The sequence below is a fragment of the Anastrepha ludens genome, chromosome 5 (assembly GCF_028408465.1).
Source record: "Anastrepha ludens isolate Willacy chromosome 5, idAnaLude1.1, whole genome shotgun sequence".
Classification (NCBI taxonomy): Eukaryota; Metazoa; Arthropoda; class Insecta; order Diptera; family Tephritidae; genus Anastrepha; species Anastrepha ludens.
In genome coordinates, this window is record NC_071501.1 from 41,427,629 (window position 1) to 41,442,230 (window position 14,602).

Consider the following 14,602-nt stretch of genomic DNA (forward strand, 5'->3'; position numbering starts at 1 on the left):
AAGGTGTATTTGAATTGACTTAGATAATTTAAATTTCATTTATTTTCTGCATTTAATTTGATATATTGAAAACACCATCGATAAAAATTTTCCCGATACAAAATTGTTATTTTTTAAACAGTTCTAGTAAGTATGGCGCTTTCGACTTAAACACGCATAGTATAGGGTATATTCAGAAACGCATTATAAATGCGCAGTAATTGCAGCGCTGGCAGCACTGCCAATGTGGCAAGTGTTGCAATTGATAGATTGGCAGTATTAAAATTTTTCCTGCAAATAATGCGCGACGTTTGATACAAAAATGGCGTTTTCGAACGCGATGCATTTGCAGTACTGCCATATTTGCATTTCTGAACGCATTGCCAACACTGCAAAAGTACGTTGCGCATTATAATGCGTTATTGAATATACCCATATTTTGCTGTCAGTCAAATTCGTTACCGCAACGGACCCATTGTGACGGGCCTATTCATCACGACATGGATTTTGAGGTTTAAGGTTGCAATCGATTCGATTGTCATCGTATGAGCTCTCTTATGTACAAAAATAATCCAGTGGTGTTAAATCGCATGATCGAAGCGGCTGAATTTCGTGAAATTATGTGATCAAGAAATTGGGTTTGAAATAAATTCTTTGTTTCGGAGGCTGTGTGGCATCTGGCACCATCCGATTGAAACCACAAATCACTCATATCCATATATCATCAATAAGAGGTCAAAATTCAGTTGTTGGCATCTCTCTCGTTGGTCTTGGTTAGTCGCTTTGGATAACACAAAAAGGTCTAATAGTTTTTGCAAGTAGGCGTACGTTATCACCCCAAACTTATCCATCACTCAAAAATTTGCAGAGCAAAGTAACAAATCGATGCATGAGAAACTCTACTTATATGCTGGAGAAAAAGAAGAGCGACAGTCATTTGACCAATCAAATTATGGCCATTGTTATTGGAAATGTTTGGCAACGCTCCGAGCAAAGGTTGTATCACTTTCTTAGTGCCAAGATGAAAGTAAGTAAATATTCATCACATGAGCCGTTTTCTTTGAAAGTGGTACAAGTCCATTTTGACAAAAAATTAGTTAATGATAAAAATTAATACAATTTACTATCAACTTTTTATTTATAAACTTTTTCCAAAAAATCTGTTAAAATTTTCATTGTTTTTGTCATTACAAATTTTCGTAGTTAGTGAAGTTACAAATATACACATGGTAGAAAAAGTCTGCGTTCACCCACTGTTATAAAGTATTAAAATAATTTAACGTGTTTATCTTAAAACTCTCAGTTATTTCTTTTCACTTATTTCAAAGAAAATTATTCATAGAGGTTATGAACAAAATTTTTTGGAGTTTGAGCTGCGTCATGTTCAGATAACGGGATTGTAGTACAGTTACTTAAATAGGCTAAGCAGAAAAAGTGTGCGTTCATTTCGAATAGTGACGATTATTTGCATGGCAATTACGTTAAATTAAATTTTAAATCATTCATGTAGTTGACGCGGTTAAGAACAAATCTAAAGAGGGAAAAATTGATATTAGAAATACATTTTTTGTTACTATGGACCAAAGGCGAAAAGAAATAGATATTGGTGAAAGGAAAATCATTGTAAGCTTGTGGCAAAATAGTATGAGCTATCGGGAAATCGCGAAAATTGCTGGGAGGCAATACTCCTCGGTCCAAAGAGTGATAAACAACTTCAAGCAAACGAATTGTTTGGAGTGTAAGCCTCGTTCTGGGCGTCCAAAAAAACTGACGGAAAGAGAAGAACGCAACATAACTATTCTTGTGAATTCTAATCCACGACTAACAGCAAGCCGAATTTCAAAAGACATAGAAGTAAAATACCAAAAGAAAGTACATCCAGATACAGTAAGAAAAATTCGAAAAAGAATCGGATTTCACGGCAGAGTGGCCCGAAAAAAACCCTTCATATCGCGAGTAAATCGACTTAAGCGGATCGCTTTCGCCAAGGAATACGTAAACAAGCCACCGCACACTTGGAATAGTGTGATTTTTTCAGATGAGGGCAAGTTTTGCATTTTCGGGATAAAAAGTCGTAAAATTATTTGGAGGAAAAACGGAACGGCACTTGGAAAGCAAAATCTGGTACCTACGGTAAAGCATGGGGGAGGAGGTGCCATGATATGGGGGTGTATGGCTAGTTCGGGCGTTGGAAATATGCAGTTTTTTGAGTCGATAATGAACAGACATGATTATCTCGATATTTTAAAAACGAATTTGTGAGAAAGTGCAATCAAACTGGGACTCGGTGAAAGATTTGTTTTCCAACAGGACAACGACCCGAAACACACAGCAGGGATTGTTAGGTTGTGGTTGTTGTATAATGTTCCAAAACAACTTCGCACACCCCCACAATCACCTGACCTTAACCCCATTGAGCACTTATGGGACATTCTAGAAAAAAAAAATTCGAGAGCGTACAATAACTAGCAAGGAAATGCTTAAGAACGCGCTTAAAGAGGAATGGGAACCCATAAGTCCAGAAATAACAGCCAACCTAGTTGGATCAATGAAAAGACGCCTCCTAGAAGTCATAAAAAGCCGGGGATATCCAACTAGCTATTAATTTTAAAACATTTCTATGATCTTAAGCCTTTTATTTTATTATTATTGAAGTGAACGCAAACTTTTTCCGTTTAGTTTGAATGGCCTTTTTAATTTTATGTGATCTCATTTTAAATTTGATTTTGTTATTGGTAGCGAAATATGTGTGATAGTTACGTTTAAGTGAACTTAATAAAACTCATTAAAAAAAATTTCTGAAATATTTATTGTTTTGAACTTTTTCTAATGCAAAGAATATTTGCATAGGTGAACGCAGACTTTTTCTACTATGTGTATGTAATTACTTTGAAAATGGTGTAGGTCCACTTACTTCAAAGACATGAGCCGTTTTCTTTGAAAGTGGTGTTAGTCCATTTTGACAAAAAAATTATTTAATGTTTGTTTGCCTCCTCTATATTTTCTCGTTTTAAATAAACTTTTGTAATAAACTTGGTTTGCATCCATTTGATGCTTTTGAACAGTAAAATGAACAGAACATTAATACCAACTGCTCATTCGCTTCACATCGAAGAAAAATTCATAAAGCATCTTGCGCCTAAAACTCCACTCTATTTCTGCTTCAAACAGCTGACGTTACCTTATCAAAACAAATAAGGTCTTTGTCAAACGATCAGTTGTTATGTACGTATATACTTAGTTGTGTGGGCAGAAGTTGTTATTGTGCCTTAGAAAGATGGTCACTTCAAGAGCATTATTATGTTCAAGTAGAATTATAGCGATTCGTTTATTTACAACAGTAAGAAAATATGAATTCGACATCTTAGCCGAAACTCTAATATAAATTGAACTTGACACAGAATATCGGCACCCCTTCAGTAGTGCGCATCGTTGAAGTTGGACCACGTGATGGCCTTCAGAATGAGCCCAAGATACTGCCTGCTGCAATTAAAATTTCACTGATCGATCAACTGTCTGACACAGGCTTACAGACAATTGAGGCAACATCCTTTGTTAGTCCCAAATGGGTGCCACAGATGGGTGACAATACTGAAGTGCTGCGTGGCATACAAAAGAAATCCGGTGTGAGTTATCCAGTTCTTACGCCTAATCTAAAAGGCTTCGAAAGCGCTCTAGCCGCCGGTGCCAAAGAAGTAGCGATATTCGGTGCGGCTTCAGATTCTTTCTCCATGAAGAATTTAAATTGTACCGTAGCTGAGAGCATAAAGCGGTTTCACCCCGTGCTGGAAGCGGCGCAAAAGGCTGGTGTTAAAGTGCGTGGCTACGTTTCCACTGTGTTGGGTTGTCCCTATGAAGGCGCAGTGAAACCAAGTGCGGTTGCCAAGATTGTGGCCGATCTTTTTAGCATGGGATGTTACGAAATTTCGTTAGGAGACACTATTGGCGTGGGAACGCCAGGCACTATGCGCCGCATGCTAGATGAGGTGGTAAAAGTAGTGCCACCAAAGGAACTTGCCGTGCACTGCCATGACACCTATGGGCAAGCGTTAGCCAATATACTTGTTGCCTTAGAATACGGTAAGATAATTGAAGTAAAAACGAATGTGCGCCATACGCTAGACCGTTATAACTAAAAAAAGGTAGTGGAAGAAAATGCCTTAACAAGTTTTGATGTACAATAGTTGAAAGTATGCCGGTAACGTTTTGAATCTTTACTCAAAGCATAGTCGGTTTAAATCCGTATTTTTAATTTTTTTTAGTTATAACTGTCTAACAGTAACTCAACGTTATAGTACATACATACGTATGTAGGTATAATCTATTATTTCTGCATGTAGACATAACAGTGGTCGACTCATCTGTGTCGGGGCTTGGCGGTTGTCCTTATGCGCGCGGCGCCTCTGGCAATGTTGCAACCGAGGATGTAGTTTATATGCTACATGGAATGGGCATCGAAACTGGAGTAAACCTTGAGAAACTAATAAAGGTTGGACGCTATATATGTGAAGAGTTGGACCGTAAAACAGAATCAAAAGTGAACCGTGCTTGGAAAGGTGCGCAATCCAATAACGCATACTAAATATTTACTATACGTGCAATAATAACCAATCATGATACCGAATCTGCGATAGTGTTGCATTTATAAAACTCGTTTGTAAGCCTCATCGTATACATATGAATTTTAGGTATAAAAATAAAAGTTTTGAAGTTCAATTTATTATTCAAAAAGAACAATTAAAAAAAAAGAAGAAACGGTAAATAATTAAATGTAGACATAAATCTGAATAAAACGACGGGGGGAAACAGCTGCATAAAAAAACGCATATTTAAACATACATATAAAAAAAAAGTTGTATAATTCTTAAAGGGGCGTTCTAAAATTTTCGTGCATCTTTCATCGTGTATAAAGATATGTCACCTGACATTAGTGATAAATTCGCCAAACTGCCATTGTTACGCTGCGTCGTGTTACCAAAGCTCGCCTTTTGAGCTACTTCTTTGGGATTTGTTTCTTTGCTCGATATTTTCAATTTACCTTCATGCCGTACCACAGTTGGTAACATAGCATTTTCAAGATACTTCTGTATCTTCTCACCGCCGGGAATAGTCATGGGCGTACGTTCATCGACAATCTATGACGATAGAAAGAATATTAGTGATCAGTTAAACGCGAAAACATTTTAAATAGCTCTAATTACGTGTTTCAATTCCGATGTGATGTAAGCTTTTTTCGGCAAGCTGGATGTCTTTGATACTGTACTCACTGTCGGACCGAATTTCAGTTGGTCAATTTCCGTTTCTTGCTCAAGTTTACGAAAAACTGTCGCACTGCGTACATCTGCACCATCGGATCGCTGCTTTAAATTTGCCATCAGTGGAGTAGTCGCAGTATTTTTTATGTATGCACCTATCGGACTGACAATATGAGCAAACTGTTTATGCCCGGCCGGCTCCTTGAGACGCATTGGAATAGATGAGGGTGTTTTAAATAAATCTAATTTAGTTAATGGTTTCATATCCAATAAAAAGCGTTTTGTCTTTTGTGTGTTTAAGGTCGGTGTACGCCTTGGTGATGAAGCAGTGAGTTTAGCTAAAATATTGAAAAAATAGCACATTGTAGAATAATAAAGTATGTATTTTGTTTTTATATACCTTTGGTACCCGTAACAGTTGCAGTAGGTTTGCAATTTACTACGTTTTTATAAGGTGACGAGTAATTACTATTTCCCTTTTTCGGAGAATACGTAAATGTTCTTTCCTTCTCTTGTAAAGGTTTCACAATCATAACAGGTTGAACAGTTGCAATTTCTTTTACCACAGGCGATTGTTTATTTAAGCCACAATTAGTTGTTTCTGCCGCCGCCATGTATTGCATACCTTTCTTCATCATATATTCCACTTCTTCCATTGTGTCGTTAAAATGTAATGACTGATCGCTACTCTCATTGAAAACTCCACAATTTTCTTTCTCATTATCAACTTCAAATGACTTTTCCAAATCAATTAACTCTGTACTTTTCACGTCATGAAGAGCAAACTCATTTTCTTTTGTTTTTCGATGTAATATTGAATTGTCCTTTGGATATGTCCCGAATTCTTCTTTGGCGATTTCATTTTTAACTACAATATTTGAATTAGCATTAACTACCACATCATCTGACTCATCATCTGATAGTAATTCTATAACTCCCTCGGAATCATCAAAAGATGAAGCTGGAGACTGGTTCTCAATGATGTTAACTATTTTGAGTTCTTCTTTGCCGAGTTCTGCTTCAGCTGCGCGCTGATGCTGTGGTTCCAAAGTTTTGTCAAGATAAATCAATTCCAGACTTTGATCAAATACCTCCGATTGTTTTGTTGGAGTTTTTTCTACGATATCTGATACTTTGCTTATTGCACTTGAACCGGTGGTATCATGTGCGGTTTCATAGTAGCTTGTTGTAGAAGTTTCACTGCCCTTTGCTGCGCTTTGAAAGCTTACTTGCGGTGAAGCATCTTCACATCCACTCAAAGAGTTGATGGATTCATCTTCAGCACATTCTTCCATTATAGTGGAAGGTCGCAAAAGTCCTATCATCTTCACTGGAGAAGTTTGTAAAGTGGTTTCCCCCATAATCGTTGTGTCCCACAACTTTGATGGCGCTTCTATATCTTCCAGTCGTGTGATGTCAATTCCTTTTATTGGGTTTTCCTTTTCTAGCTCTTTCTGTTCTTGCACACACAAATCATGCAGTAACCGCTGTAATGATTTTGCTTCCTCGTCGATTTCCCTAAGTTCTGAAATTATATATTTTGCTTAGTAGTAAAGAAATATATCTAACCAATCGCTATTTTATCAGTGAGTTTACCATTTTTGCAAGGTGTTATAAACTGTTTTCCATCTCCGCTCCGTTTTTTAGCATCTTCTACGATCAGTTCCTTGTGTTCGCTATTTATGTATTGAAATAATGTACTGTTTGGATCTGAAGCGGTCTTATCACACATTTTTTCCAAAGCCATGAAACTCTCATCCGAGAAGCGTTGCCACTGAATCGCCTGCTGTTGGACTTCATACATAGTTTCATCACAATAAGGCTTGGTGGAAAACTTTTTGGGAATAGCCTTCTTATTGGTATTGTAGTCTGAAGTTGCGTTTGTGTTAATTGGTTTATTTTCATCGTTCTCCGTTTCGAACATTTTTTCTTCTATGTTCCCTGGTCGAGTTTGATCAATTCCTTCACGAGAAAACGTCTTCTCTTCGAGAAACACTTGTAAATCTTCTGTTATATCCAGACTAAATCTTTCGCACTGCATAGGTGCGTTTGCAGGTGGCGTCAATTCGCTATTTTTAAAATAAAAAATTTAATTTTTTTAACACTTCAATCAAGTCAGAAGTATTGTACAAGGTTGATGTGATTATGCTGTCAAATGTCGGAAAAATACTAGAGCATTTGTGGCAATCCACTAACTACTTGCAAAATATTATTGTATGTAAATTTGTGTTCAGATTTGGAAAAATTTCAAATTCTAAAGGGGATATAATTTATTCTACGGGAATGCAAATTTCATTGAAGGAATTCAGTGCTACGATCTCCTACATCCATCATATATGTATATTTATTTATGTTACATGCAAACTATTACTTCATTTACCGTTGCATGAAAAGTAATTTCTTGACTTTTGCACGCCAAGCTTTATTTGCTTGAAATTTTTCCAATCCAGACATTTGAATTCAGTAAAGTTGATAAAGAAAACCAACACCCAATAGTTAACCTGCAGGACCCAGCCTGTTTTGTTAAACAATTTAATGAATTACGTCCGAAACACAATTACTTCAACGATAATTTCTAGTGCTCTCTGAATTAATGAAAGTCGTAAGACACCGAATATTATTTGCAAATAGATATTAACACGAGTATACGATTGAGCGTTGACGAAATTTAAAAATTGCGGCACTAACAAAATTCAACGAAAAACAACGCAGTGCCGCCAACAGTCAAATGTGTCACCCAGAGTTGCATTTTAGTAACAGCTTATGCTATATTTACAGTGTACTCGAAACTAACCAAATATAGGCTCGACTACTAACGACAACCGATGCCGTCATTAACACTAAACTGTTATAATACGTTCACATAAGCATTAATAACCTATAAATCCACCAAATTAATCTACCCGTTCACATATGGCAGATTTCCTGCAAAATCTACAATCAGTCAGTGTCAACACTGCTTTGAGAGGTTTTTCTTCATAGAAATTATTTTGGTGGAATATTTCGGTGTTTTGGGTTTCTTTAATTATTATTAACGATATGAAGAAAATACAAGGGGAAGGAATAGCTAATTTAATTGCGCAATTGGCTGATAATAATAAACAGTTGGTGGAAATCCGTATGCGACGTTTACTGAGGTTGCAAAAAATTATGGCAGTAATACGCGTTCGAAATTCGATATTACATTTTATAGTAAGTAATAAGACGACAAAACGTTTATGGACACACGTTTTTTTCTCTAAAATGAATCCCTAATTTATAATATTTAGCAAACATTTTATTAGAATTATGTTTAAAGACCTGTTTGCTTTGCCGGCATCCATTTCATTAAGTTTTTATTTTGGTATTTCTCCTTATAGCTCCTGGTGACACTCAAGCATGCATGTCCAGCTTATATGTGTGCGTGTCGGATGACACACGTAGTTGATTCGTGTCACACATACTTGTTGTCGGCTTTTACATATATATATATATATATATATATGTATATAATTGGCGCGTACACTCTTTTTGGGTGTTTGGCAGAGCTCCTCCTCCCTTTGTTGTCGGCTTTTGCAAGATGAAAATCAAAAATTTTAGATTCTTTCGCTTTGTATGACATGCTATAGTGTCTCAGTTTATACTGACATTCGATATGAATAGGTGTGCCGATGAAATACAAGTAAAACTGCTGCAGTTACAAGCAACAACATATCATCTTCCGAAGACGACATATTTCCTTGCGCACGCTACGAACACTCAATTCAAATGGCGCATGACACTTTTTGCATAAGCTTGACATGCAAGCGTGAGCGTCGCCGCGAGCTATTACATTCGTAATAATAGTTATCGATAACACAGAAAAAACAGGGTTGTATGTCAATAAGTATCGTTATTATATGGGATTATTTTATAATCTATAATTTTATGGGAAATCGCGCTTTTTAACTACGAATTTTGAGTTAAGCGCGAAAAAGTAGATCATCTACTTGTATGTGAACGTATTATTAGATCACTGAATTACTCAATAAAAGTGACAAACTAATGACAACACAACTCTCTAGTTTTACTAAATTGCATTGCTTAATTGCTTTACTTTACGTTTACATGTTTACATGCTCAATTTAAGACTGATTACTTCGTGCGCATGCACCTCAGTTTATGTACTTAAGCTTGATAGCTACCGTATTTCTGATGTGGCAATTCGTACCTTCTTGTTATCTGATATTAAGGCGAACTCGTGCTTTTGTTTAAATATCCATTCGCTGGATATTGCCAGTAGTTCGTTTCCCATTTTAGTTGAAAAAGAAGCTCGTTTGAATGCTTTTAGATTAAAAGGTATCTCTAATCTAAAAAAGTGGGGATATGAAAGGACATCTGAAGACCTTAGAAGACTTTCGACATAATTTTTTTTATTAACTGATACATTATCACCAAGCTGAGCAAAGTTATCTTTAAAAACTTTGAAGTTCTTGTTAACGAACGTCACGTACGACCTGGAAAAATAATTCTATCAACTACAAACCTGGCTCACAGATATGTTTTTGAAGATGGTAGGACAGGAACGGGAATCAATGGACATAAATTCAGAAAATGCTGCAATTGCAATGGGTTTTTACCTAACGATCTTCCAGGTAGAAATACATATTTATATACTTTCAGTTAGTCAGGCAACTTTGAAAGTCCTTCTATCAACTGTAAAAACCTCAAAAATGGTAAATGACTGCTTGAACTTTCTTAACACGTGAGGAAACTTCAACACCGTAATATTACATTGAGTTTCCTGGACATGAGGGATACACGATGAAAATGAAATGGGTGATTATCTAGTGGAAAATGGGGCAAACATGCCGCTAATTGGTTATCAGCGCACTAGGTATAAAAAGGCTATATCAGATCTCTTTTGGTCGCAGTAGCCTCATAATAATAATCATAAACAAGTAAAGTAGATATCGTGATCTAGGCGTCTATGGTTGTGAAGCTCCAATAACAAATATTTTCATAATTCGTGACTAGTATTAAAGAAAAACTAAACCAAATTAAAGTTTATTACAAAGAAACTCTGTAGTAAACCCATTGGAACAACTCCACACGAAACAGATTAAATACATTTCGTGTTCGCCGAAAAAAGTCCGAAAGCATAACTACGTCCTTTGTAACTGCATTGTTTGATTGTTACCATTCTGACTGAAATTTGGAAATTCAAAACAGCAAGTGGCAAGAACAAACCATGCGTTTCCACGACAGTCGGCTCTACGTTACCGAAACGACCTGGATTTATATCCGGCTAAGGACCGTCACTCCAGCAGCATTCTCTGTATGTAAGCATGGGGAATGTTTATGCTGTTACAACAACAACAACAACAAATACATGGGGTTTTTGTATTTATAAAGCCAATACCACTTTGATAGATACGCCTTGAGTACGAAAGTGTCAGTAAATTTTTGCAAAGTACGGTAATTCGTTTGATTCTGATAAAACTATTGAATAATGAATCGTATGCATATGGCTTTAAGATTTTAAAAAGTTTACAACAAATTCCGCAACTTAACACAGTGAACATACCTCACCACAAGAAAATATTTATTAGAATTTAGTACCGACGTTTAATTTCACCAGGTTTTCTACGAAATATCATTTCTATTACCAAGTGTTATACAAAATTAACAAATTCAAAACCAATAATGAAAGGTAAACTCTAAAATTTATAAATTGTTATCAATCCACTAAGTCTTATCAGCGACATCGATAAAGGCCTGGCACAGTGATTACATTATCTGAGTCACGTCGCCCCACTTCCTTAACCGCTAAGAGAAAATTCGTAGTATTTAGCAGAATATAAGACACATACTTTGGTATTCAGAGAAGTAACATAGGTACGCAAATTAAAAGCGATTTGAAGTGATTTTGCGATTTTAACAGGGTGTTTTTCTTTCATTTTAGGTTTGCACACCATGTTTTTTGTTAAAGGTATACGCCAAGCATTGGCCTCTTTAGCCACTTATCAGTTGGGACGACGTATTAGCGGCCGAAATCTGCACTTCTTAATTTTAGGAATCGGTTTTACTACCACTGCTTCCGTCTCCTTTGTCCAAATGGAAGCTACCCGGAAACGCAAGCTAAACACTTCTGTGTTTATGTCAGAACCGGTAACGGACAAAAGTACGCTAATTGCCAACGAAGACGACATGCGTACTAAAATGGAATTAATGATAATGAAAATACAAGCTGACGTATGTCGTGCGTTAGAGGCAGAAGAATACGCGGGACAAAAATTTAAAGTGGATCGCTGGATTCGAACTGAAGGTGGTGGTGGCATTACGTGTGTTCTTCAAGATGGCGAAGTATTCGAGAAAGCAGGAGTTAATATTTCTGTAGTGACCGGCATGTTGCCTCCGGGTGCAGTTCAACAAATGCGAACGCGAGGCAAGAAACTAGAAGAAGGTAAGAAATTACCATTCTTTGCTGCTGGCGTAAGTGCAGTCATACATCCCCGCAATCCACACGTACCAACGATACATTTCAACTATCGTTATTTCGAAGTGGAAAGTGAGGGTGAAAAACAATGGTGGTTCGGCGGAGGAACTGATCTCACACCATATTATTTAAACGAAGAAGATGCTGTACATTTTCACAAAACACTAAAGGATGCCTGCGATGAACATGACTCCAGCTACTATCCACGATTCAAAAAATGGTGTGACGACTACTTCCGCATTACCCATCGTAAAGAAAGTCGTGGTATTGGCGGCATATTTTTTGATGATATAGACACGCCCAGTCAAGAGGAGGCGTTCAAATTTATTACAAGCTGTGCCAATTCTGTAGTCCCGTCATATTTGCCCCTTGTTCGCCTTCACAAAAATGATGAATACGGCGAACGTGAACGTCAATGGCAACTTCTGCGACGCGGCCGCTATGTGGAGTTCAACCTAATATATGATAGGGGTACTAAATTCGGACTTTACACTCCGGGTGCTAGGTATGAGAGTATATTGATGTCATTGCCTTTAACGGCACGTTGGGAATACATGCACACTGTACAACCCGATTCACAAGAGGGGAAGCTGTTGGAGGTGCTCCAGAACCCTAAGGAGTGGATAATAAAGTCTTAATGTATGTTTAGGAATAAAGACAACTTTGATTAAGATGCAAACATGCAACCTCTATATCAAAGACCCTCGATGAATTATGAAACAATGGAAGATGAAATACAATGGGAGTGTTTGTTATGTTTGATTATTGTCATGGCAGTTATTATGCCATTGATTATGAAATATAGTTATTTGTTCACGTTTGAACAATAGTGCCTATTTGTATATTTGCGCGGTTATTGTAGTATTTAAAGGGAATAAAATGCACTTTTACAACATTTTATAAATAATGATGCATAATTTAGCAAATTCAATGATTATGAAGTTTTATTTAGCAAATCAATTCACGAGAAAATACATTTCTCAAAGATTGGCGAGTAAATATATATACATAAAGAGTTTTTCAGTAAGAGCGCTTCAACTTTTTTTTTTTGAATAAAACACAAACGGTTTGACTTTTTTTTTATTATCGAGTTTGAACATATACATTTAAGTATGAAATTCGATTTCTTTTGCATGACCACCGCGTGCACGTTTTACGAAGTCCAATCGTTGAACCCAATTTTCGACCACTCTTTTGCATAAATCGCTCACAATCGTCGCCGGCTTGTTACTGTAGACCAACGACTTCACATAACCCCAAAACGGAATGGACCGTAAAATGGCCGTAATGCTCTTAAAGTAGCAGCAACAGAACGATTATTTTCATAAAAAATTGCACGATTTGCAATCGTTGCTCAAGTGTGTAGCGTTCCATGATGAAATGTATACTAATGAAGTTTACAAATGACAAGCGAAAAATAAAAAAATATTGCGTCGTTCGCCTTCCCTATCGGAAAAAAGTTGAAGCGCACCTATTCAACAACCCTATATATAAAGTGCAGTCCAAAAATAAACAAGACTGGCGTCATAAAAATGTTCTTGATGGCGCCATCTTTTTAATGAGTTAGGGCTCTGGAAGTTACATCCATAGCGAAATTATTGCATCTAAAGTGTCAGTATGTTTATGTCATCGGTACAAAAATGAATTTCGAACAAAAAGCTAATATCAAATTTGGTTTTAAAATCAGTAAAACGTTTACCGAAACATTTGAATTGATGAAAAAAGTTTATGGTGATGATTTTCTATCACGTGTCGGAGTTCATGAATGGTTTACACGTTTTAGAGATGGTTGTGAGGACAGAAATGGCAATGAACATACGGGCCGCCTAACATCAGTAAGCACCGAAAACTCCATCGAAATTGTTCGTAAATTTATCAAATATTAACCGAACTCATCGTTGAAACTCCTGGAATCGGAGTTGAATATCCTCAAACCATCGATTTATCACATTTTAACTGATCATTTGGGCTTACGAAAGATCTGTGCGCGTTTCATTCCGCACAAGTTATCAGAATTCAACATTCGAAAGACCTCACTAAAGAGGCGAGAACTTCCTTTAGAAAATTGTAACTGATGATGAAACGTGATGTTTTCAACATGAACCTAAACTAAGCATCAACGTGCTGAATGGGAGGACCCAGACGAGCCACCAACGAAAAAAAACGCGTTTGGGGAAGTCAAAAATCAAGTCGATGCTCATTTGTTTTTACGATTCCAAGATAATTGTCTACAAGGAGTTCATGCCAACGGGCCAAACCCTCAATGCAATTTATATAAAATTGGCATTTTGAAGCGTTTGTTGAATCGCATTCGTCGAATTCACCCTGAATACCGCGAAGGAGGAAGCTAGCGCTTATTGCATTATAATGCACCATCTCATCGATCCATTCTTGTGACTGATTTTTTGACTAGAAATCGCATTTCAACCATCAATCACTGACCGTATTCACCTGATATGGCTCCCCGTGACTTCTACCTATTCGGAAAAAATGTATTTGGCCATGAAAGAAAAACGTTTTGCGTCCGTAGAAGCCACCCAAAAGGCTTGTATCGCTTCCTGAAGGACATTCCGTTCAATGACCTGAAACACTCTTTTCAAAAGCTTTAAGATCGCAAAGAACAGTGTATCGACTATATATATGTATATATTTGGCGCGTACACCGCTTTTGGGTGTTTGGCCGAGCTCCTCCTCCTATTTGTGTCGTGCGTCTTGATGTTATACCACAAACGGAGGGACCTACAGTTTCGACAGATATTTTTTTATGAGCTTTTTCATGGCAGAAATACACTGGGAGGTTTGCCATTGCCTGTTGAGGGGCGACCGCTATTAGAAAAAACTTTTTCATTTTGATCTTTCACCGAGATTCGAACCTACGTTCTCTCTGGAGTCCGGGGGGCCTACTTTGAAT

The 14,602-nt window shown here is 37.0% G+C and overlaps 3 protein-coding genes across 7 annotated transcripts; 2 read left to right on the forward strand and 1 right to left on the reverse strand.

Moving 5' to 3' along the window:
- Positions 1-545: 545 nt before the first annotated feature.
- LOC128865031 (hydroxymethylglutaryl-CoA lyase, mitochondrial) lies at positions 546-4,607 on the forward strand. Of its 2 annotated transcripts, XM_054104906.1 has the most exons (4): positions 546-779; positions 848-1,006; positions 3,381-4,059; positions 4,320-4,607. In XM_054104906.1, exons 2-4 carry the CDS (start codon positions 869-871, stop codon positions 4,559-4,561), a joined length of 1,059 nt encoding a protein of 352 aa, XP_053960881.1. In that variant the 5' UTR covers positions 546-779; positions 848-868; the 3' UTR covers positions 4,562-4,607. The 2 variants fall into 2 exon arrangements, with proteins under 2 accessions (XP_053960881.1, XP_053960882.1); XM_054104907.1 differs by lacking the exons at positions 546-779; positions 848-1,006 and adding an exon at positions 2,878-3,319.
- A 69-nt stretch (positions 4,608-4,676) lies between these two features.
- Positions 4,677-7,928, reverse strand: LOC128865030 (uncharacterized). 3 transcript variants are annotated; one of them, XM_054104905.1, is made up of 5 exons: positions 7,736-7,928; positions 6,831-7,303; positions 5,635-6,759; positions 5,181-5,572; positions 4,677-5,114 (listed from the first exon to the last, which is right to left on the reverse strand). In XM_054104905.1, the coding sequence occupies exons 2-5, from the start codon at positions 7,273-7,275 to the stop codon at positions 4,857-4,859; spliced, it is 2,220 nt and encodes a 739-aa protein (XP_053960880.1). In that variant the 5' UTR covers positions 7,276-7,303; positions 7,736-7,928; the 3' UTR covers positions 4,677-4,856. The 3 variants fall into 3 exon arrangements, with proteins under 3 accessions (XP_053960880.1, XP_053960879.1, XP_053960878.1); XM_054104904.1 differs by having other exon boundaries at positions 7,722-7,928; XM_054104903.1 differs by having other exon boundaries at positions 7,615-7,928.
- Positions 7,929-10,744: 2,816 nt separating this feature from the next.
- On the forward strand, positions 10,745-12,622 carry LOC128865033 (oxygen-dependent coproporphyrinogen-III oxidase). Of its 2 annotated transcripts, none has more exons than XM_054104909.1 (2): positions 10,745-10,905; positions 11,158-12,622. In XM_054104909.1, the coding sequence occupies exons 1-2, from the start codon at positions 10,899-10,901 to the stop codon at positions 12,327-12,329; spliced, it is 1,179 nt and encodes a 392-aa protein (XP_053960884.1). In that variant the 5' UTR covers positions 10,745-10,898; the 3' UTR covers positions 12,330-12,622. The 2 variants fall into 2 exon arrangements, with proteins under 2 accessions (XP_053960884.1, XP_053960886.1); XM_054104911.1 differs by having other exon boundaries at positions 10,746-11,090.
- Positions 12,623-14,602: the final 1,980 nt, after the last annotated feature.

Bases quoted from the DNA above. Each gene is read 5' to 3' on its own strand.
- LOC128865031 (XM_054104906.1), top strand. From the start codon at position 869: ATGAGAAACTCTACTTATATGCTGGAGAAAAAGAAGAGCGACAGTCAT. The intron at 1,007-3,380 runs GTAAGTAAATAT...AACTTGACACAG, and splicing joins TTCTTAGTGCCAAGATGAAA to AATATCGGCACCCCTTCAGT. The intron at 4,060-4,319 runs GTAAGATAATTG...TTCTGCATGTAG, and splicing joins ACTTGTTGCCTTAGAATACG to ACATAACAGTGGTCGACTCA.
- LOC128865030 (XM_054104903.1), bottom strand. From the start codon at position 7,688: ATGTCTGGATTGGAAAAATTTCAAGCAAATAAAGCTTGGCGTGCAAAA. The intron at 7,304-7,614 runs GTAAATGAAGTA...TTTTAAAAATAG, and splicing joins AAATTACTTTTCATGCAACG to CGAATTGACGCCACCTGCAA. The intron at 5,573-5,634 runs GTATATAAAAAC...TCAATATTTTAG, and splicing joins AACTGTTACGGGTACCAAAG to CTAAACTCACTGCTTCATCA.